This window comes from Sceloporus occidentalis, unplaced genomic scaffold, assembly GCF_023333645.1.
Source record: "Sceloporus occidentalis isolate IW3139 unplaced genomic scaffold, rSceOcc1.0.p SCAF_10, whole genome shotgun sequence".
NCBI lineage: Eukaryota > Metazoa > Chordata > Lepidosauria > Squamata > Phrynosomatidae > Sceloporus > Sceloporus occidentalis.
This window is the reverse complement of record NW_028316990.1, coordinates 20582662-20605817: the sequence shown is the minus strand read 5'-3', so window position 1 is coordinate 20605817 and position 23156 is coordinate 20582662. Positions and strand designations below refer to the sequence as shown.

Sequence of the window (23156 nt, the reverse complement as noted above, 5' to 3'; positions counted from 1 at the left end):
CTGGAATGAATCAGGTAATGTATTTTATCTATGCAGTACATGACAGACCCTGATTCTCAAGAAAGAGAGGTAAGTATTTTTATGTGATTTTATTTTGACATTGCATTTTATTCCAGCTTTGACCAAATGCACCTGGAAATCACAGGTAAGGAACCCGTGTCAAGTGACTTGAAAAGTTTCCTAAATGCTCATTGTTCTAAATGCTTAAAAGTACTGCAACATTTTTAGCTGAAACTGTAGCCAGGTCATTAATTCAATTTCTTCCCGAAAGGAAAAAGCTGCTGTTTTTCTCCGTTTTACCTTCAGTTTATTTTCGTGTTATTTCAGGTTTGCAGGAATGTCGTGTGACAGACTTCACGCATTTGTGGGTGCTTTTCCCCCCAATTCATTAAATCTAGTTTAAATCCCGTTTCTGAACAGGATGTCGCTTGTGTGATAAGGTCCAATGGCTGCTACCTGTCTTGAAACCTCTCAACTCTTGCAGATGATCAAGATTAAGCATTTCAGTAACTAAATTCTTTTGCAATTCCTTTTCTAGGCCAAATGCACCTGGAAAGAACAGGTAAGAAACCCAGGTCAAGGGATGTGAAACATTTGGAGTGAATCAGGTAATGTATTTTATCTATGCAGTTCTTGATAGACCTTGATTCTCAAGAAAGAGAGGTAGGTATTTTTTATCTTATTTTATTTTATTTTACAGCGCTCTTTTTTCCAGCTTTGTCCAAATGCACCTGGAAAATACAGGTAAGGAACCCAGATCAAGGGATGTGAAACATTTGGAATGAATCAGGTAATGTATTTTATCTTTGCAGTACATGACAGACCCTGATTCTCAAGAAGGAGAGGTAGGTATTTTTTATCTTATTTTATTTTATTTTACAGCGCTCTTTTTTCCAGCTTTGTCCAAATGCACCTGGAAAACACAGGTAAGAAACCAAGTCAAGGGACTTTAAAAGTTTGGAATTCATCAGGTAATGTATTTTATCTTTGCAGTACGTCATTGATCCTAATTCTCAAGAAAGAGAGGTAGGTATTTTTATTTTATTTTATTTTATTTTACTTTACAGCGCACTTTTTTCCAATTTTGACCAAATGCACCTGAAAAACACAGGTAAGGAACAAAGTCAAGGGACGTGAAAAGTTTGGAATTGATCAGGTAATGTATTTTATCTATGCACTTCTTGATAGACCCTGATTCTCAAGAAAGAGAGGTAGGTATTTTTTATCTTATTTTATTTTATTTTACAGCGCACTATTTTCCATCTTTGACCAAATGCACCTGGAAACACAGGTAAGGAACCCAAGTCAAAGGACTTTAAAAGTTTGGAATGAATCAGGTAATGTATTTTATCTATGCAGTACGTCACTGACCCTGATTCTCAAAAAGAGAGGTAAGTATTTATATTTTTATCTATTTTATTTTACAGCGCACTTTTTTCCAGCTTTGGCCAAATGCACCTGGAAAACACAGGTAAGAAACCCAGGTCAAGCAATGTGAAAAGTCTGGAATGAATCAGGTAATGTGTTTTATCTATGCAGTACATGACAGACCCTGATTCTCAAGAAAGAGAGGTAAGGATTTATATTTTTATTTATTTTATTTTACAGCGCACTTTTTTCCAACTTTGACCAAATGCACCTGGAAAACACAGGTAAGAAACCAAGTCAAGGGGCGTGAAAAGTTTGGAATTAATCAGGTAATGTATTTTATCTGTGCAGTTCTTGATAGACCCTGATTCTCAAGAAAGAGAGGTAAGTATTTTTATGTGATTTTATTTTGACATTGCATTTTATTCCAGCTTTGACCAAATGCACCTGGAAATCACAGGTAAGGAACCCGTGTCAAGTGACTTGAAAAGTTTCCTAAATGCTCATTGTTCTAAATGCTTAAAAGTACTGCAACATTTTTAGCTGAAACTGTAGCCAGGTCATTAATTCAATTTCTTCCCGAAAGGAAAAAGCTGCTGTTTTTCTCCGTTTTACCTTCAGTTTATTTTCGTGTTATTTCAGGTTTGCAGGAATGTCGTGTGACAGACTTCACGCATTTGTGGGTGCTTTTCCCCCCAATTCATTAAATCGAGTTTAAATCCCGTTTCTGAACAGGATGTCGCTCGTGTGATAAGGTCCAATGGCTGCTACCTGTCTTGAAACCTCCCAACTCTTGCAGATGATCAAGATTAAGCATTTCAGTAACTGAATTCTTTTGCAGTTCCTTTTCTAGGCCAGACTGCTGTCGCCACCCAAAACCTTTGAAGGAGAAGGCGAGAGCATCATTAGCTAGTGAACCGCTTGCATATGGCTCTTTCTGACATGCCCAGGGTTGCACTGACCGCCACTTTTGGGGTCGGGAAGGAATTTTCCTCCAGGACAAATTGGCCAGAGATCCTGGAGGTTTTTCGCCTTCCTCTGGGCATCCAGCAGGAGTCACAGATTTAGGGCCTTCGCGTTTATTTTTTAAAGAATAAATGAATAATTTAAACAAGAATTTTCTTAGTCATGGTCTCATTTCCTATGTTTTATTCATGAATTTGCAAAAGTCAAAGCAGACTCTTGGGATCCTACTCTACGAAATGGATTTTCCCTTGCAATGCTTTGCCTCCTGACTCCCATTCTAGAGAGCTGCCATTTTGCCCCCATTAACCCAAACTACCCTTTTCCAACCCAGGTTACACCAGAAGCGTTGGATGGTCATTCAATATGACCGCTACCTGGAGTGATGGGAGTTGTAGTCCAAGATACCTTAAGGTGCCACATACACACACACACACACACCCCAAAGCAAACCTTGATTTTGCTATTTTATATAAGGCATATGTTTTAAATATTTTACTATGCCATTGTATTTAATGGGACATAGGCATTCATGGATGTTGATATCTATGGGGTGGGGTGGGGTCCTGGAAGCAAACTACAATGGGTACCAAGGGCCCATTGTATTTAAAAGGAGAAGAAGAAAGAAAGAATTCATGTCAAGTGTAAGGCTAGCTGGATCTATGTACAGTCGCCCCTCCTAATGCACAGATCTGAGATCTGCGTTCTTGGATATGTGGGGGCGACCTCCACTAATTGCAGTGGTGCTCACACCTGTGCAGTGCTCACAGGAGTGTGCTCCATTCAAACCTATGCGGCTTGAATAAGTGTGAACCTGGTTTTTGCGGTGTGTGTGTGTGTGTGTCTGGAATGGATCCTCCATGAGAATGGAGGGCCAACTGTATTGTCATTTTAGAAGATTTTGCATGTATTTTTGGTAGGTTCATTCTAGCTTGCTTTTGCATTAATCTGCAACACCCTCCCCCATTACACATACATAGTTTAGATGTAATTCCTGAGAATAGTGCACCTTTATAAATATAGGCTAAAGCAGTCATGGTGAACTTTTTAGAGGCTGAGTGCCCAAACTGCAACCCAAAACCCACTTATTAATTGCAAAGTGCCATGTCCCTCTGGCTTTCTTGTAACAAACTCTGGCAAACTCTGTGCTGGGGCGACGGCACATGTGCCCACAGAGAGGGCTCTGAGTGCCACCTCTGGCACGTGTGCCATAGGTTCGCCATCACTGGGTTAAAGTCTTGCATCAGATGTAGGGCCATGATGTTGTGGATACGATCTCTCTCCTGATCTGAGCCCTGATGCCCATCTAAAATCCAACCCATTACACTGAGGGATGGAGTTCTGTGATGCTGGTGAGCAGGATGATGTTTCCAACCTCTGCTCCAGTCTAAGGAGCTGTGAGAGGATCTTGCAATGGTCCATGTGTCTGATGTCAAATCAACATTTGAGGGTAGGAGGGGACTAGACATGTTATCCTTCAGTACTCCGCTTACCAGCAGCATAAAACTCTGTCCTTCATTATGGTTGGTTGGATTTTAAGTTGGGTTTTGCACATATTTATGATTATGGCAACGATACCCCAATTGTAAATGTGAACTGACTGTTACAAGGTTATAAGTCGAACGTAGAATATTGTAACTGACTAATAGGATTCCAGCCTCATTTTCTATTAAAGTATTTATTTTTTGTCTAAAATATGCCTTTTTAAAACACATCCTTTTTGGCCCTTCACTCTTCCCCTCTCTCGAAATGACATTTGGAGAAATGAAACATCCAAAGGATAACTGAATTCCAATCCGCGTATTAGTTCAGGTTGAGATCAGATTGGTTCACTTTGAAATGGGGACTGAACAAAATCCTTGAGCATCCCCAGCCAGGAGCAATCAAAGCAACGAAAGCCAACAGAATAGATACAATAACAAATCTCCTTTTGTCACTGGAGAATAATTGGCCCCGAGCAATCAATAAGAGAAGCAATTTTACTTAATCGTGTATCATCCAGTTGGTAGTAAGCTCCCCAGAGACATGCGAGCTCTTTATTTTACTCAGCAACTTGTCTGGCAATCCTGACTGCTGCTACAGAAGGGATTTCTCAACTCCATTTCACTCTTTGTTTTCCAGAATATTGGATCACTGCCTCTGCTATAGGAAGCCATACCTTGGCAATTGCAGGAGGCTTGTAAAGCATCGTTGTGCAAGTGTTAATTTGCCACACTGCACTCTTGCACATCCTGAGCAATAATGATGGCAGAGAATGGGAGTGAGCAAGAACTATAAAGGGATTGCATCTTAAAATATTAACCTTTTTTAAAAAAATGCACTTCTGCCTAAAGTGATAAAGATGTAGGTGGGTAGTGGATAATGGGGACAAGTAAAAAGACATGGGAAGAACTAAAGAAACAGTAATGAAAGATGGGAAGCACCTCAACTGGTTGCAAAGAAGCCAGATATTGCAGTTTGGTGGGTATGACAAGGAGCTGTTAACCTGGAAGACCCTGATTCAAATCTTAACTGTGTTGGAAAGGGCCTTCTCTGTTCCGGCACTTTGGTTGCCCTACTAGAAGTATCACTGTTTTTGGAGAGAATACATTGGAGAATGATTCTGTATTTAGTAACTGCTGCCAGAATTATATTGGCCAAATACTGGAAATCCCCAAAAATACCTACAATAGAAGAATGGATAGGGAAGGTTTTAGAATTAAAAGAAATGGATAAAATAACCATATGGGATAATAAAAGATCAACAGACTATTGGGAAAAGGAATGGGAACCTATGAGCAAGTGTCTAAATAATAAATGGGAGTTAAGATCAGATGTGTAGGGATGAAGGGGAAAAAGGGCATGTTCAAAGTATATTTAATGTAAAATATGGATGTAGGACTGTTTTGATTTATTCTGCTCTATCGGTTTACATGTCTGTTTATATTTTGGGGATAAAATCGAATATGAGGATGTAAAATTTTAGAAGTTAAGAAAGCCTATAAAATGGCAAATGAATGTTTTGATGTATCCATATGCCAATATGGATTATAAACATTTATGCATATGAACCAAAGAGGTGGTGCAAAAATAATAGACACACATACCAACAATATTACATAAAGATACAGCCTACTTGCTCCATTACAGCGGCTACAGCTCCATTAATGTGGAATGTCATGAATGCAAACTCAAGGAGAGAAAGTGCTCTAGGAACTGTTTTAATGGATGATGTGCAACACCTGTGAAACATTAGGCAAGATGGTAAAATAAAGGTACACCATCATGCTGCACCGACATGGATCTTCCTAAAGAAACCCTTTGGGACTTGTTTTTCATTTGTCGGTATCTGAAATTTTTGAAGGATAAACTGCCAATATGGATAACATTTGAAGATGTACCTCTGTTGTTCTGTATCGACATAAAAAAGGATGCAACACGTATCTCCATTTCTGCATCTGATGAAGTAGACCCAGGATGCATCTACACTGAAGAATTAATGCAGTTTGATACCGCTTTAGCTACCAAGGCTCCATCCTACAAAATCCTGGGTTATTTTAGATTTGTGAGGCCCACCAGCATTCTTTGGTAAAGGCTTTGCAGAACTAGAAATCCCAGGAGTCCATAGGATGGAGCTGCTGTGGTTTTCAAATTGACAGGCATGACTATATTCTTACTGTTTACATCCTTGTCTTACAAAAAAGTTTCAGGGTCTGTAGACAAAGGTCCAAGACACACTGTCGAAATAATCCAGTTTGAGACCACTTAGCTGCCCTGGCTCAGTGCTAAGGAAATCTGGGGGCTGTGGCTTTGTGAGACATTGAGAACTCTGGTGCCGCAATAAACTACAATTCCCAGGGTTCCCTAGCTCTGAGCCAGGGCAGTTAAAGCGGTCTCACACTGGATTATTTCTGCAGTGTGTCTCTGGACCAAAGTAATCGTATATAAACCTGTGCATTTCCCTTGACATAGTATGTATCTGATTTCTCTCAGGCTGCTTCTACACTGCAGAATTAATGCAGCTTGGCACCGCTTTAACTGGTACGGCTTGATGCTATGCAATCCTGTAATTTTGCATGCTATTTAGCCTCCGCCGTCGGAGAGCTCTGGTGCCCCAACAAACTACAAATCCCAGGACTCATTAGAAAAGACAATAATGCTAGGAAGTGGAAAGAGAAGAAGCCTGCGCTCCAGATGGATAGACTCTATTAGGGAGGCCCTGGGTCTGCATTTGCAAGGCCTGAGCAGAGAGCAGTGGAGGACAGAAGGTCTTGGAGATGTCCCATGTCACCATGAGTCGAAGTCGATTTAAGAGCAGCTAACCAGGGACGTAGCCTGGGGGGGGGGGTCCTTGGGGTCCGGACCCCCCCTTCCATTAGAAAAATGAATGGTGCGTGCTGCTGCGCCACCGCACCCAAGCCCCATTATAATGGTGGCACTTAGTCTGGACGCCCCCTTCCTAAAATCCTGGCTATGTCCCTGAGCTAACAACAACAAACCTAAATCTGTATGTTGTTACTGCAACCACCCAGAAGAAGGAGCCTCTGCTCTATGTCCTTTTGCAAGGGAGTCACAACACTGAAGATGCCTGAAGTTGGCAGTCCAACTTGCAACTCAACGGGGCTCCAATGATGCCAGGGTCCAAGAGTATGCCCTGACCACTAAGCCATATGAAATACAGTTTTTTGTGGGTTTTTCAGGCTATGGGGCCATGTTCTAGAAGAGTTTATTCCTAATGTTCTGCCAGCAGCTATGGATGACATCTTCAGAGAATTTATACAAGGGAAGATGCCAGCCACAAAAGCCAGTGAAACGTCAGGAATAAACTCTTCTAGACCATGGCCCCATAGCCTGAAAAACCCACAAAAAATGATGAATGCCGGCCATGAACGCCTTCGACTTTTATTAATATGCCTTAGCTATTGTTATTGCATGCCTCCAAGTCGTTTCTGACTTTCGGTGACCCAAAGGTGTACATATCATGGGGTTTTCTTGGCATGTTTCTCCAGAGCTGGTTTGCCATTGGCATCCTCTGAGGCTGCAAGATGGGTTTCCATGGCCGAGCTGAAATTCAAACCCTGGTCTCTTGATGTCCTAATCCAACGCTCAGACAAGGAAAATGTCCCCTCTGTTATTACGTTATGTGTCATTCTTTGCAACCTTGTCGAAACTGGTAGTACCCCATCCCCACTTTTCCGTCCCACCTTGCCTCCCCTCCAGTAGAAAGATCTCAAACAAGACACAGCAACGTACGGTTCAAAAGCTTTATATTTATAGATATCTCTTTTCCCCAAAAAATATACACAATCTATATACAATTATCCCATCTCTATGGCTTTATATAATTCCATTCCTGTTTCCAAAAGATGTAGGCATTAAACATTAGGGAAAGGAGTGGCTCTTGGTAATCCGAACAAGAGCGGACTTAAATGAATGAATGGGATTTACAGAAGCATGTTCAACAATTGATTTATTTGGAGAAGACCCCACACTCCAATCCTTGCCAAAGGTTTTGGAGTCAGCCTCCTTTGACTGATTTGGTGGAAGGAAAATGCCAAGAGATGAGGATCCAAGAAGCCTTCAAGAGAAGCAAGTTCATTTCATGACCTCCAACTGCTGAAAACATCCTGGAGAAACCCAGAAGTTACATCCAAGAAGGGACTTCGGCTTGTGATTTGGGGCTGAAAATGCAGTGCTGAGGTCCATTCCAAATGCACTGGGACAATAATAACTGCCCCTGCCATAGTTGCCCAGGGCTTAAATACTCTGATGGCACCGGATCACAAAAGCTAAGCAGGGCCAGACCTGGCTAATACTTGGATGGGAAACCACCAATGAAGACCAGGTACTGTGTCTTATATTTCAAAGACCCGTATATGAGGATTCCTTGTCTAAGAAAACCCTATGAAATTCATGGGGTCACCATAAGTCGACAGATGACTTGAAGGTGCATACGAACACATACAAGGCACCAGATACCATCTGAACTTGGCAGATAAGCAGGGTCAGCCCAGGTTAGGACTTGGATGGGAGCCTGCCAACGAATAGTAAGTGCAACATGTTATATTTCAGAGGAAGGAACTGGTGAAACGACCTCTTGAGGACTCCTGTCCTATGAAAACTCATGAAATTCATGAGGCGGCCACATAAGTCAACAGGTGACTTGAAGACGCACATAAATACAATTGCTCATCCCTGTTCTGTCCATGGTACAAAGGGACCATATCAACCCCTGAGATTAACCCCATTTCTTTGGCTTTGGAAGGAGAAGAAAAGAGCGACTGAAGAGGGGAATCAGGAGAGAAGAACAAGGCACGGACAGTAGTGGACAATGCCTCTTCTGGATGTGCCAAGAGGGACCAGTGACTTCTTCGTCCCAGCTGTATTTTGACTTTTTCCTGGAAGGAAGGCATCTCTTCCTTCCCAGCAGGAAAAAAGGAATGGCAGGCTGTTACAGGAGAGCATCCCAGTCCTGGCGGGTGTCTTGCAGCACCGTGCCGACTCTGCTCCCTTTCCATAGCCACCATTTCCTTCCACTCCTTTTGCAAGGCCACAACAACCATCTGGATCCCAGAATCACTGGCAAAGACCACAACTAGTAAAGAAGGCACACACACTGTAATTGAGTGCAGTCCCAGAAGCTTCTTCCAGGCTCTTCTTGCACAGAGATGAAAAGAGGAGGAAATAAGTTCCCTTTGGCTACTTAGTGAGCTCGCTATGGGGCATGGCTGTGTCTTGGAAACCCCGCATAGCAAGGTGGCAGTGGGGCAAAATGCCCTTTGAGGTGTAAGGTGGACCCAGGCAAAAGGTGGATCTAACCAGTGGATGATGATGATGATGATGATGATGATGATGATGATGATGATGATGATGACAGCCATATCAGTAGTTAGAGAAATCTGCTCTCGGTTTGTCTAAAGCTATCCAAAGCACTGATGAATCCTGTCTCCAAAACAGGTTCCACACTTTGGAAAGCTCTTTTAAGATCAAGACCATCACTCACCATCTTGGCTCTTCTCCCTGAACTGCGGCTCTATAAGGCAGGCTTAAATTTGGTGTACATTGTTTGTTTGTTTGCATTTAGAAAGAAGAACCAGTCCCACTCTTAAAATAAATAGCAGGTCAATTTCTATTCTGTAAACCAACACAGAATGACAGCTACTGTTTGCTCTTTGTGGAATTACTGTCTGGATTATACTCAATGCACCATTTTGCATTTTCTGTGGATATCTAGGGACTTTTGACAATCCCTGAAGCGGCCCAAATGAGGCACGTGTTAATAAAAGAGGTTTTGCAAATAAAAGAGCTGCAAAACTAATAATGCATAGCTTTCAAAATAGAACTGAAAACAGCTCTCCCAGTATACTTTCCCTAAGGATTTCTAGATAGCCATCTTTTGAGATATATTGGAACGTTTTGCATTGGTCTAAAGCAGAAGGTTGTTTTTGCCCCCTTGCAGTTTATCCATCCAGTATACACAATTTCAGTGGCTTGACTTGGACTTGACTTGGCCAAAATGACATCCTGACTCAACTTGCGACTAGTATATTTTAGTGACTGATTTGCGGGTGCCATTCACTTTGAGCAGCAGGCAAGCTCTGCCCGCAAACTTTGGGGTGCATTTCTTGGAAGGGACAGCAAATGTTTTAGGCAATGGGCTTGAGTTGGAAAGATCCTTCTAAAGCTTTTGAAAAGCTTTAGAAGGATCTCCCGATGTGTATCCAGAACAGGCTGCCAAGCAGACCTCAAGCCCATTGCCTAATGCATTTGCTCTTCCCTCTGAGAAACGCACTCCATGTTAAAAGTTGGGGCCCCAGACTTGAGACTTGACTTGAAAGTATCTTGCAAGGACTTGAAGGTAGTGACTTGAGACTTAGACTAAAAACCTTGAATACCTCACTGGTATCTATAGAGCGTCCCTTGGTCCATCATGCAACCCTTAACCATCACCCAAAAATACTTTTCCTGACACTGGCAGGAGCGATCGGTGTGCCCTATTAAATCTCAGGACACGAGTCTTCCACAAAGACCAATGCCACACACAGTCAAAAGCGTAACGCTTACACACATGAAAATTAGATCAATATACTTGGCTCTTTGGGTGTTTTGACACACAGCCCTCAGCCCAGCAAGGCACAGTTGTACCCCTCTGTCCCATCCTATGAAACCCAACAAGTCAACCCCACCAGTGCTCCTCCATCCCAGGTCCAGAGTCCAGCTGCCTCCGCCAGAGAGGACCTGCGCAAAGTACCTTGGCCGACCAAGGCAGCATGACAAAACATGGGCCCTTTCTCCAGGTCGGAGGGGTCCCTTCCAAGCCCCCCACCCTGGTGCAATTCAGCAAAATCCCACAGCGGAGAGCAGAAGTGACCAAAGTCCAATGAGAAGGCAAGGGGCAAGGCAGGGGCTAGTCTTCTTTCTCAAAGGTTTCCTTGGGGATGAGTGTCTGAAAGGGATGGTCCCAGAATGTGCTGGTGATGCCAAAGCCTGAAAAACAAAAGGGTAAAGGATCATGGGCTTTCCACCAAACCTATCCAGGGGTAGCCATGTTGGCCACACCGCAAAGTACAACAATACCCCAAATCCTCAAAATAGCATAATCTTTATCAGGCCAACCATCATGCACAAAATACCTCATGCAAGCGTTCGAAGTTCAAAAGTTGAAAGGGGGCACACTGACTTTGGAAGGCTGCATCCTCACCACAATCCCACCCACCTTGAGTTGTTGATGTTTTTATTTTCCTTTGGAGAGATATCTTCATTTTGCTAAAACTGGTCTGACAATTGCTCTAAACAAGAGATACCGCTGATAAAATGGTCAGCCCCCATGAAATTTCTGCATATATTGTTTGCATTTCAGAAAGATTTTGCAAAACACTGATTTGCACTTAAAAAACAAAAGCTGGGAGCTTTTGGCAGAAGAGACCTGTGCACACTCCCAAGGCAGCATCTCCAAACACCCACCCCTTACCTGCTTTCTGATGTTCAAAATGGTGCTTGACATGGTAAGATTTCAGTCTGTACAGGTAGGTGCCTTTCTTTGGTGACCCATAGTGTAAGTAATAGTGCATCATGTCATAGACGACGTAGCCAAAGAGGCCCCCCGTGAAGAGGGAAAGCCCAAATGCTTCAGGGAACACAACGGTGGCAAAAATGTAGAAGAAGGAGATGACCAGGAACGCTGGGGCCGGCGGAAAAACCAGGCGGGAGTCATCAAATGGAGACTGAAAGAGAGTCACAAGGGGCAGGTTGGGTTAGTGGCAATGTCAGGTCCAACTGAGATGAAGAAGAGGAAGAAGAGGAAAGCCAGGATGATGGGACCCAGTTCGAGCCAGAGGAGGCTGGCAGTCCTAACATGGCACAAACCGGTCCATCAATAGTAATAGGAAATGGCAGCAGAAGCACTTTCACCTTCTCAAGTGACATCAATTCAAGTGCCAGGCGCAAAAGGTCAGGCAACGCTGTGCTCCACTTTAAATACAGGACACTGAGCTAATGAGACCAATTGGGCTGATTTAACTGCCAGCTATATACATTTGCTCAGCCCAGGCTATTCCATTGCAACAGAGCAACAACTCTTAAACCTCTCTGGCTGGATCTACACTGCAGAAATAACCTGGTTTGGCACTGCTTTATCTCTTTTCTGGCTCAAGGCTATGGCATTCTGGGAATTGGAGTTTGTTGTGGGGCCCAGAGCGGAGCAGAGCTCCGCTCTGGGCCCCACAACAAACTCCAACTCCCAGAATGCCATAGCCTTGAGCCAAGGCAATTAAAGCGGTGCCAAACTGGGTTATTTCTCCAGTGTGGATGCAGTCTCTGTCTGATATCTCTGGATCCATATCTACCTTTGGACTAATTTTTCTGGTACCTTCCCCTCTTGGCTTTGGACTCTAATGAGGGCAGCTTTCTCCGTTTTTGAACCTTGAATTTTGGACTACCTGGACCAGACTTCTCTTCATAACCCCATGTAAGTCTTGGAACCGGACTGGCTTTTCCCTGAAAGTCATGTGAAATTCTTTTTTGTGTGATGCAGAAACCTGTTCCTGTTCTTTCCCTGTCATTTCTGCCTCTGGTGCCATATTTTCTTTTAAAGGAGGAATGCTCAGGATCACATCGGCTTTGAGCTTTATCACACTAGATGAATCCTGCTCAGAAATGGGATTTTAAAAGTGGAAAAAACCCGCTGTTTGCACCAAACAGCATTAACACGAAAATAAAGGGAACAGAAAGTGAACAAAACCGACACCTTTTTGCTTTTGGGAAATTCCCAAAAGTAAAAAAGGGTTGGTTTTGGCCACTTTCCCATTCGCTTTATTCTCACATTATTGCTGTTTGGAAGAAACGCTGCCTGAAAAACAGCTGATATGACTCTTTCTGTTTTCACACAAAGAAAAGCACTTATTTTACTTCTGCGTGGGATTGCATTGCACCAACTCATAACCATAATGCACCGGTCAAATGCTAAATGCATGCACATTCTTAGTATATCTTTCCAGGCATCTTTTTATGAGCTGCACTTTCATCTCTCTGTTCCTCTAGAGAAAATAATAAATAAACTAGATGCAAACCATAGTACCGTTGACAAACCTAACCAATTTATTGTAGTCAATTGCTAATGTGAATGCATGAATGCAGTCATTAGCTACCAATCTAAATGCAAACCAGCACAGGGATGAGTGATTTACTTAGCCTAGGTCTAGGCAACTGTCTTTTCCTTCCTAATATCCATCTTTTGGCCTTTATATTCCAAGAAAAGCTGCAACCTTCTGGCGCATACCTGTCCCCACTTCCCAAATTACCTTATGATGCTGTCCGTGTAACATAAAATGGAAGGTGATAAGGTAATAGTTGCTAGCAGGGGGCTTCATGTGGAAGATGAAGCGATGGATAAAATATTCCAGGAAAGACCAGATGCACATTCCCAGAACGAAGAGCGGTGGGAACCAGTATTTGTGAACAGGGATGGAGTAAGCTACATGACAGGAAAGAAAAGGGGAGTTACAATCATCATCAAGCAATGTGCAATGAGACAATGTTTCTAAGCAATTTAAGAAAAGCTTTCTGAAACAGATGGCACGTTCATCCAGCCCAGCAAGGGCTAGCAGGAACAGGGCATGAAGGCAACAGTTCAGAGGTTCAATTTAGCCTACATATCCAACAGCGATTGAGAGGGTCCCCCTTCCAAACCACTGTGCAGATTTATATTAAAAGCACTCTGAATCATGATCCATCTTGAAACATGCAACTCTGGGGTTCTCCAGGACCAAAAGGTGGGCAAATTGTGACCCAGATACGGCCACCATACCCCACTTTTGTGGCTCTTACAAAAGCCCTTACCCTATCTGTGCCACAAAGCTCCTCAAACCTCCTCCCACTTCATTTTCACAATTTTTGGTGTGCTTTTAAGGGCCAATTTTTGCTCTCAAATCATGCAGAAAATTCCCTAAACCTGTGAAAAACACATGAAAAGATCCCCAGGAGGATCCTTGAACCTTGTGGTGGTGTTGCTTGCCTTCAAGTCATTTATGGCAACCCTAAGGTGACCCTATCATAGAGTTTTATTGGCAAGTTTCTTTAGAGGAGGTTTGCCCTTGCCTTCCCTTGAGGCTGAGAGAGTGTGACTTGCCCAAAGGCACCCAGTGAGTTTTCATGGCTGAACAGAGATTCAAACCCTGGTCTCCAGAGTAATCATCCAACACTCAAACCATTACGCCAGGCTGGTTCTCTAAATGTGACCTTAAGGTGATCATACCACGAGTTTTCTTGGCAAGATTTCTTCAAAGGGGGTTTGCCATTGCCATCTTCTGAGGCTGAGAGTGTGTGACCTGCCCAGGGTCACCCAGTGAGTTTTCGTGGCTGAGCAGGGATTTGATCCCTGGTCTCCAGAGTTGTAGTCCCACACTCAAACCACTACACTGTGGCACAGACTCTCCCAAAAAGAGTCAGACAGCTTGGGGAAGGACACAGGCTTCACGCACGCTGTCAGTGGTCTCCAGTCGCCCAGAGAACCAAGCCAAGGAGTCTTGCTTTTAATGCAATGCTTCCCCAAGGGCATTGTTGTCTGGGCATGGGCTGAAAGGAGAATGGAAAGACTTCCCAGCCTTGGGGGAAGTGCCTGGGCTGGCACGGCGTGACACCACCCACAGCGATGGAAAACGTTCCAGCTGAGAACAAGGGACAGAGCAAGGAGCAGGTGCTGGAGGGAGCAAGGCAGAGAGATCCAAGGCGCTGGCTGGGCACAAGCCCTCCTCTGTGTAGGACCTCGCGGCGGTGGATGGAGGCGGCCCAGACAATGGCAGCTTTCTCTAGCCCTGGGCAAAGGCCTCTCGGACACTGCCCTCCCTTCGAAGCACCCTGCTTCTTAAAGTCACAGATCATTTTGAGGGAATGGCACACGTCCCATGCTCAGAGGCAACCTTCTCAAGACCAGTCCCCACCTTCTAAGGTTGAGTTCTGGCACTGATGGAGGGAGCCCTGGTTAAACTGTCGGCTGGCAAGCCTGGATCAAGAGAGCCCTGGTTAAACCAGTAACTGGCAAACTTGGGTCAATGCAGCCCTGGTTGAACCATCAGCTGGCAAACTTGGGTCATTGCAGCCCTGGATGAACCATCAGCTGGCAAACCTGGATCAAGGGAGCCTTGGTTAAACCATCAGCTAGCATACCTGGGTAGCTTAGCCTCAAACTTCTCCACCTGGCCATTTTAAGGCAGCATCTACACTGCATGGCATAGTGGTTTGGAGTGCTGGACTATGACACTAGAGACCAAGGTTCGATTCCTGGATCGGGAGAAGGCCATGGCAAACCTCCTCTGAACAAATCTTGCCAAGAAAACTCCAGGATAGGTTTACCTTGGGGTCGCTATAAATCAGAAATGACTTGAAGGCATGCAACACACACATACACACTGAGTGAACTGACAGGATTCTGGCCTCATTGCATTTGGTTTTTGTCTGACTTTGCCACTATTTGGTGCCTTTTCTGTGCAGAAAGGTGATTTAGGAAACGAATTAACAAATGTCAAAACCACTACCCTACCTCTTTTAAAAAACACAATTTTCAAAGGAACAACTAGGGTGGGAAATATAATAAAAGGGCTGGCTCAACTGTTTCTTCACTAATGGTTTCTTTGCCCCAACCCAGTTTCTCCTCAACCCAGTTTCTCCCTACTCCTAGGGCTGGGTTAAGAATTGCTCTTTGCATCCTGAAGGGGGGAAATGCATGCAAGCAGGCTATTAATCTCCCTAAAATTACAGGACAGAAATTGCAGAGTCCACATGTTGATTTTTATGTCTAGGTATACTTGTGCTGACTCTATACATAAAGAAAATCAAAATTTTGGCTGCATCTGCACTGTAGAATTAACTGACATTGCTTTAATGGCCATGGCCCAAGGCACATCCCACAAGGTTTTTTGCGCCGATGTGAACTGCATCTCCTCAACCTGGTTTCTCCTTGCTCCCAGGGCTGGGTTAAGAATTGCTCTTTGCATCCTGAAGGGGAGAAATGCATGCGAGCAGGCTATTAATCTCCCTAAAATTACAGGACAGAAATTGCAGAGTCCACATGTTGATTTTCTATGTGTAGGTATACTCGTGCTGACTCTACACATAAAGAAAATCAAAATTTTGGCAGCATCTGCACTGCAGAATTTATTGCCATTGCTTTAATTCTCACGGCTCAAAGCAAATCCTTCCTGGGATTTGCAGATTTGTGAGGTATTTCGCCTTCCCTGGTGCCGCAACAAATGACAAATCTCAAGATTCAGTGGGATGGAGCCATAACAGTTAAAGCGGGGTCAAATTGCATTAATTCCTCAGTGTGGCACCACCTGATTGTTTTATCTATTATTTCTCCATTTCTTTCATTTTGATGCCCAGCGTTCTCAGAATAGCTCAGACGCAGGCACCAACGGTACCTGATTTTGGCAACTGCTGCACAGTCATAACTGCCTTAATCCAACTTGGCCTGTTTCTATTGTTTCTTTCAGGTAGGAGCACCTCAAATGGATGGACTCTGTAGGTCCATAATGAACAGGAGAGTCCAGGCTGTTCTCAGTAGCGACCAGGCATCTTTGCAAGGCATCCTGCCTTGTCCAAAACCCAGAGTTTTTAGCAAGGCAACCCAAGATGTAACCAGTCTAGATGGATGCACAGCATGAAAGGATTGAAGGAGGACAGGAGAAGATTGGGGAAAGGATATGGGCCTCTCTCCTTCAAGTTGCTCTCCATTCCCAATGCACTGGGAGATTTCCTGCATTGGGCCCATTCTGCAAACCACCTGTGTATGCGCTTTTGTCTTTAAGGTTCAGCGGCAGAAGAAACACCATTCCACCAGTTCACCCCGGTTTCAAAGAGGTGAGATTCACATAATGGCTCCCAGGTAGGATTATGGATTAACCAGCGCCTTCCGCGTGCCAGTGAAAGCCATGCATTGTGCTGACACGGCAAACGCACATGGGAACCATTCTCTCTTCCACACACACCCTTCATATGCTGGGATTTATCTGTCTTTCTTAAGGAGGAGGAGAATTCGGCACAGTCACCTGTCGTGAAGGTAGCAAACAGCCGCGTCTCTCCCCGAGCGAGGGATGTGTAGCAATACCAGCTGAGATAAAGCACCACTGGAATCCAAACTAAACACACCATGTACCTTAAAGAAAGGAAGAAAGGGGGAGAAAGTGGTTTAGGTCCTTTGCATTGTTTTGCTCTGTGGAAGAGAGCCTATGCAATATGGTGCCCAGTCAGGTCCTGGCAAGGCTTTCTTTCCTGGCAATGGTAGTCCATGCTCCTCTGTTTACACAAGACTTAAAGGGTCTATGGCACAATCTGAGAGATGCAAGAAGAGACTCTTGCAGTGTCACAAGACAATATTCAGTTTTAACTACGGTTGTTGAGGGACAAAAGCAGGAGGAAAGATGTTGCCTAAGGCCAAGGTGGATGGATGGCCACATAAATGGCAAAAGCGGTTTGGGAATGGGGTGTGTGCAGGCCGGGAACCAATAAATTGGCCAAGAGTAATAAATTGTTACAATATGTGCTTGCCAGGAAGCCTTGTCTCTGTTCAACCCACTGTGCATAGATTAAAGTTTGTTGGTATATTCCAATTCTCTTTCCAATCTTCCTTTGTAGGATTTTTTTGTTGGTTGCTTGTTCATTTGTTTGTTCAAGGACTGCAGTCCTGAGGTCTGGGATGGAATGCCTAGGAAGATTGAAGTGTTCTGCGATCGATTTTTGTGTATTTCCATTCTTAATATTCCATTTAGGTCCATTTATCCTCTAGCAGAGACTAGCTTGTACCTTCCTGGTACTTCAACTGTGCATTCGAGGAGGTACACCAAGTCTACAAAAGCTTATGCTACAACTTACTTTGCACAGTTAGGCTCAAAGGTGCTACATGATCCCTTTGCACACTGAGATTCCACACTAACATGTCTATGTCTCCGATTATTATTATTATTATTATTATTATTATTATTATTATTATTATTATGATACTAAGAAGCATAGTCCTCATAGCTAACCCGCACAACTCGGCCTGCCCATCTCTATCAGCCCACCTCCCTGCCGATACACAGCCCCAGCCCAACATCTCACCATGCTGTTTTGGAGAGGGACTCGATGAAATCGGAGTGGAACAGGCGGATAGGACGGCTGACTGGCTGATGCACCCATTCGTCGTACTTCTCCCCCAAATAGCCTACTTGCCACAGCAAAGGCTTCCTCCAGTCCACAAGGTCCTGGAAAAACAAGAGGCAGAAGAAGCAGTTGGATTTCTTCAGAGGTTTGCCGTTGTCTTCCTCTAATAAGGCTGAGAAAGAGTAGGATTTACCCAAGCAGGATTCCACGGCTGAGCAGAAATTTGAACCTAGAGCTCCCCAGAGTCCTAGTCCAGGAAATCAATCAATCAATCAATCAATCAATCAATCAATCAATCACAGCAATATTTACATTATATGTGTGTGTGTGTTCTCTTTGCACTAATATAGTTTAATTTTAAAAAAGCAAGGGCCAGGGAGAGGAGGGTCCACATTGCTTTGGATAGCAACCAGGCGTCTTTGGTGGCCTCCTGCCACATTGTCCAAGCGCTAGAGTTTCTTGCAAGACAATTTGGGATTAAGCTCTGGAGAATTGGCCTTACTCAGCAGAATGCAACAAGACAGATCACGGAGACATCGTGGGTCCATTTGTAATCTTGCTTTCCACTTCAGGTGCCAAGTGATTGCCTAACGCCATCCCCTCCCTGTTTCCCAAATGACAACTAACAGGGCAACTAAGAGGAGGAAAGGTGTTGGAGTTCTCACCCAGATTAGGATGTCTGAGTGAAGAGGAGCCAGGAGATGCCTGACTCAAGCGGAGATGGAGAGTAAAGACATGTATATTACTGAATGCTAATAACTGAAAGTGGTTTCTACTCTGGGAGGCCAATAATCAATAAACAAGACAAACTGTTGCACCAGCAAAGGAGTGGTCCAAGGCAAAAGAGACTTATAAAATAGGCCCTTGCATTTGTCAGAATCTTATTTGCATTTTTAATGGCCCCATCCAAGTTCTTGACTGGCTGGCCAGACTCTCTTTATTGTATGGATAGTTTAACACACACTTTTTATTTTCATGCATATTGCTGTTGTTGTGCACCTTTAAGTCGTTTCCAACTTATGGTGACCCTATTGCATGGTTTTCTGGAGCTGAGAGCGTGCAACTTTTCCAAGGCCAGCCAATGAGTTTCCATAGCCGATTGGAGATTCGAACCCTGATCTTCAGACCCTAAGGTGAACCTATTATGGGGTTTTCATGGCAGGATTTCTACAGAGCGGGTTTGCCCTTGCCTTCAAGTAACTTGTCCAAGGGCACCCAGTGGGTTTACTTGGCCGAACAGGGATCCGTAGTGTGTTTAATTTCTAAAGTGACAAAAGCCAGACTGTAAATTAATTCCTGGTCTCCTGGAGTCCTACCCGGCACATAGCCTTCCCCGCTATTGACTTTCAGAATTGCGACACAATAGATTTCCCTGTGTGCGTGTGCCCTGCGATATTTACATTAAGATGTATTCGATGTCATTGGAAAAAACCACAGTTCTCATTCTGTATCTGGGGGAGGATGGGGGGAGGAAAGCAAAAAGAAAGCTTGCAATGGTAGCCATGAGAACGAGAAGAGAGTGAGGAAAGGACAGGTGAGGAAGGGTTTCTGGAACGCTCCCATGCAGAGGTGGTTTCTCAAGCGGCGGAGATAAGGATCCGTCTCGACTGGTTCCCTGCCATGCCCTGAGGACAGATACTGCAACGAGGAAGCATCATCAGTCCATGTTTTCCTGTTCAAAAAGAAGGCTCTGCATTGGCCTAGAATGGCTATTTTTCCAAGTTGCCTTGCAAGAAACTCTAGCGCTTGGACACTGTGGCAGGAGGACACCAAAGGCGCCCGGTTGCTATCCAAAGCAATGTGGATTCTCCTCTCCTTGGCCCTTGCTTCTTTTTTTAACATTAAATTATATTACTATATATATCATAAAACATTTAACACAAATAGATCTCTAATATTATTTTAACATTCCATCTAGTTATCCACCTTCCCAGATAGTTACGTTTATCTTTTCTTTAGAGAATTACTTTTCCCTCCTATAATTAGTTTTAAATTAACGAAGGTAATCTTATCCCATTGACTTTGCATCAAGTAAACCACTTTTTATCAGTCTTAACAGGAAGCTTTGCATTGTTTTTAAAGGCTGTGGGTAGTTTACTTCCATTTTAAGGTTTATTAATTGTATTTAATTATATCCCGCCTTTCTGCCACAGTGAGATTTATCTGTTGCATGTATTTAATTGTATTGCATTTTAATTATACATATATATATATATATATATATATGCAAACACACACATTAGAAAAAGCTATTTGGCTGGTTACAATGATAATAACAATAACTATTGTTTGCAGGAAGCGTGTCTTTATTTTGACTTGTATTTTGCTCCAAGATCTAAGGCTATAAGGCAGGATTTATAGCGATAGGCATCTGGGTATAGGCAGGGCAAAACTCCCACCATTTGGGCCCCTGGCATTTGGAAACTGGAGCTGCCCACTCCTAGATTTTAGGGCTATTCCATGAAAGTGCTGCAAAACAAGAATTCCTGGGTTTACTGGAGGAACCCAAAGGGAAGGCAATGGTTGGTAGAGAGTTTTGCAATTCCTGTATCCAAGCTGGTTGCTCTTCTCTGTACTTAAAACGGGACACAAAGATGGGTGGGAGGCATCCACAATGCTTCGCCAGAACACAATTCTGGTGGGTTTTTAAAAATATGCATGCATTCCCATAGTTCCTCTAAGGCTGCATCTGCATTGCAGAAATAATGCTATATATATATATATATATATATATATATATATATATATATATAGATATAGATATATAGATATAGATATAGGTATGTATTTACTGTATATATTCGAGACGACTTTAGCTGCCATGGCTCAGTGTGCAGTCGAATCCTGGGATTTCTCATCTGTTGTATAGTTTGTTGTATTACCAGCATGGCATAGTTGTCTGAGCACTGGACTATGTATGACTCTGGAGACCAGGGTTCGAATCCCTGCTCAGCTATGCAAATACACTTGGGCAAGTTACGCTCTCTCGACCTCAGAGGATGGTGATAGCAAGCCCCCTCTGAAGAAACGGGCCAAGAAAACCCCATGCTAGGCTCGCCTTAGGGTTTCCATAAGACAGAAATGACTCGAAGGCACAAAACAACAACAGCAAGAGGCACCAGAGCTCTCTGGCTAAATATCGTACAAAACTACAGATCCCAGGATTCTGTAGGAAGGGAGCCATGGCAGTGAAAGTGGTGTTAAACAGCATTATTTCTGCAGTGCAGATGCAGCCTTGTGTGAACTTTTGGAATGCACCCATTTAACAATATTTAAAATCTGCCACTTTAAATTATAGGACACAAGTTTTTAAGACCACCGTTCCAGTTCATATCCACTTTCTGCCTGCCGTATTACCGTTTCTTCGTCCACGGCTTTACATCTCGGATCCATCATTTTGGCGGCAGCAGCGGTCACTCCGGTATCCCATGTCTCTGGGTGGCTCTATGAGAGAAGAAGAAGAAACAAGGACCATTTAATACTACTACTACTACCATACTACTACTACCAACAACAACATTTATTTATAATGCCCTTTTCACCAATGCTAGGCTGGGCTGGGCAACTGCATTGAAAGAGTTGGAAAAGACCACAAGGGCCATCCAGTCCAACCCCCAGCATCCCCACATCAGTTGTGTGCTTTAAACCGATGTTGTATGTTGTATATTTGTTGCTGTCCCCCACTGTGATCCATGGGGAGAAATGAGTAAGAAATCACCATGATCCTCATCATCCCAAAAAACTGAAGTTGGATGAGTTCTTAGGAGAACTGCCAGCTCATCTCTAGCTTCCTTCTCCCATGGCTCCATGCTATGGAATTCTGGGATTTGTAGATTTTATGAGATATTTTAACCTAGTGCCACAACAAATTACAGATCGCAGGGTTCCATAGGATGGAGTCATGGCCATTAAAGCAGTGTCAAACTGTATTAATTTTGCAGTCTAGATGCCACCTGAGCTTTAGAGATACACGAGGCTGCAAGTAATTATTGTGCTCAGAGGTCTCGACACATTATACAGGTATTTGGTACCATGATGGTAACCTAGGGATTCTAGGGATGTATGCCAAGCACCCTAGAAATCTTTGCTGTAGTGCATTCCCCTGAACTACATTTCTCAAGGTACCCCAAGTGTTAATCACTGTCAAAGTGCATTAACTGTCAAAGTGTCAAACTGCATTAATTTTGCAGTGCGGCACCAGCCTTAGTATCAAAACAGGCTCCGACCTTTAGGCGCGCAAACATTTATTCCCAAACGATCAGCCTTAACCAAAAGGGCAGCAAACGTGTTTGACCAGAAAACCCATTTCCCACAAAATCCAAGCCACAGAGCTGCAGAACATGGTGAAAGACTTCACTGCAACACGAGTTACACAGGATGCAAGCTGGGATGCATATTGTTGCGACGAATTTGTGGCCCTGCCTTCGCCCGCAGTGCGACTGTGGTCCTTTGGTAGGGAAGGATGATGCCAATGCAGATGGAAATACTCTATTAGCAAGACTTCATTCAGAATATTAATCAGGGCCACAGTTCAAAGTGTCTGTTCCTCCAAAAGGTCTCATGGAGGGCAACCGTCTCCCTGCATGCAGCGGCATGCCTTTGCCATGTCCAGTCCCCAGCTATTTCATTCCAAGTTACCCATTAACAAATCCAGCCCAGCCAACAGCTCCGGCCAAACATGCTTCACTCCATTAGCTCAGCCACAGTGTGACTGCTGTAGCCAGGAAAGATTAGGGAAAGAAACCTTGCTGGTATCCAGAGGCACCCATGGTGGACCATGCATTTTGTCAACATGTAAGTGTTCTCAGTTCAGGGGATACTGGAAGGAAATTCATGCAGGCTGGTCTCTCCTTCTTCTAGCCATGGGGGAAACAAAGGCCCAAAAGAACAACGAAAGCTCGTACCCTCCGATGTGTCATGGATGAAAACTGGGGCACACATGGTCAAACAACTTTGGAGTGGTTGGCAAAAGCTATGAATGAGGAAGGGCAGACAAGCTAGGAAAGGCTTGGGTCACGTTGCCGGTTTTGCCTTCTGGAAATGATCAGATGCTTTCAGGCAGGTGTTTAAGCAAGTCGAGGGAGGTGCAGTCACCACTTATCACCCCAGGCTCCTCTCTGCCCAGATTTGAAGCATGGCTTGCAGGACTCCTCCTGCAATCCTCCCTCGCTTGCATCACATCTAGCCCTTCGGGCACTTCAAGGCTTGTT

General features: G+C 43.9%; 1 protein-coding gene across 1 annotated transcript in view; it reads right to left on the bottom strand.

The window, feature by feature from the left end:
- Positions 1-10635: 10635 nt before the first annotated feature.
- Positions 10636-23156, bottom strand: part of FA2H (fatty acid 2-hydroxylase) — a 31753-nt gene continuing 19232 nt past the window's right edge. Inside the window, exons 2-7 of the mRNA XM_089540826.1 lie at positions 21304-21390; positions 17905-18047; positions 16854-16960; positions 13110-13282; positions 11282-11534; positions 10636-10797 (exon numbers count right to left, since the gene is read on the bottom strand). Of these exons, the coding sequence (XP_089396952.1) occupies positions 10718-10797; positions 11282-11534; positions 13110-13282; positions 16854-16960; positions 17905-18047; positions 21304-21390 (843 nt within the window). The 3' untranslated portion in view covers positions 10636-10717. The remainder of the gene's footprint in view (positions 10798-11281; positions 11535-13109; positions 13283-16853; positions 16961-17904; positions 18048-21303; positions 21391-23156) is intronic.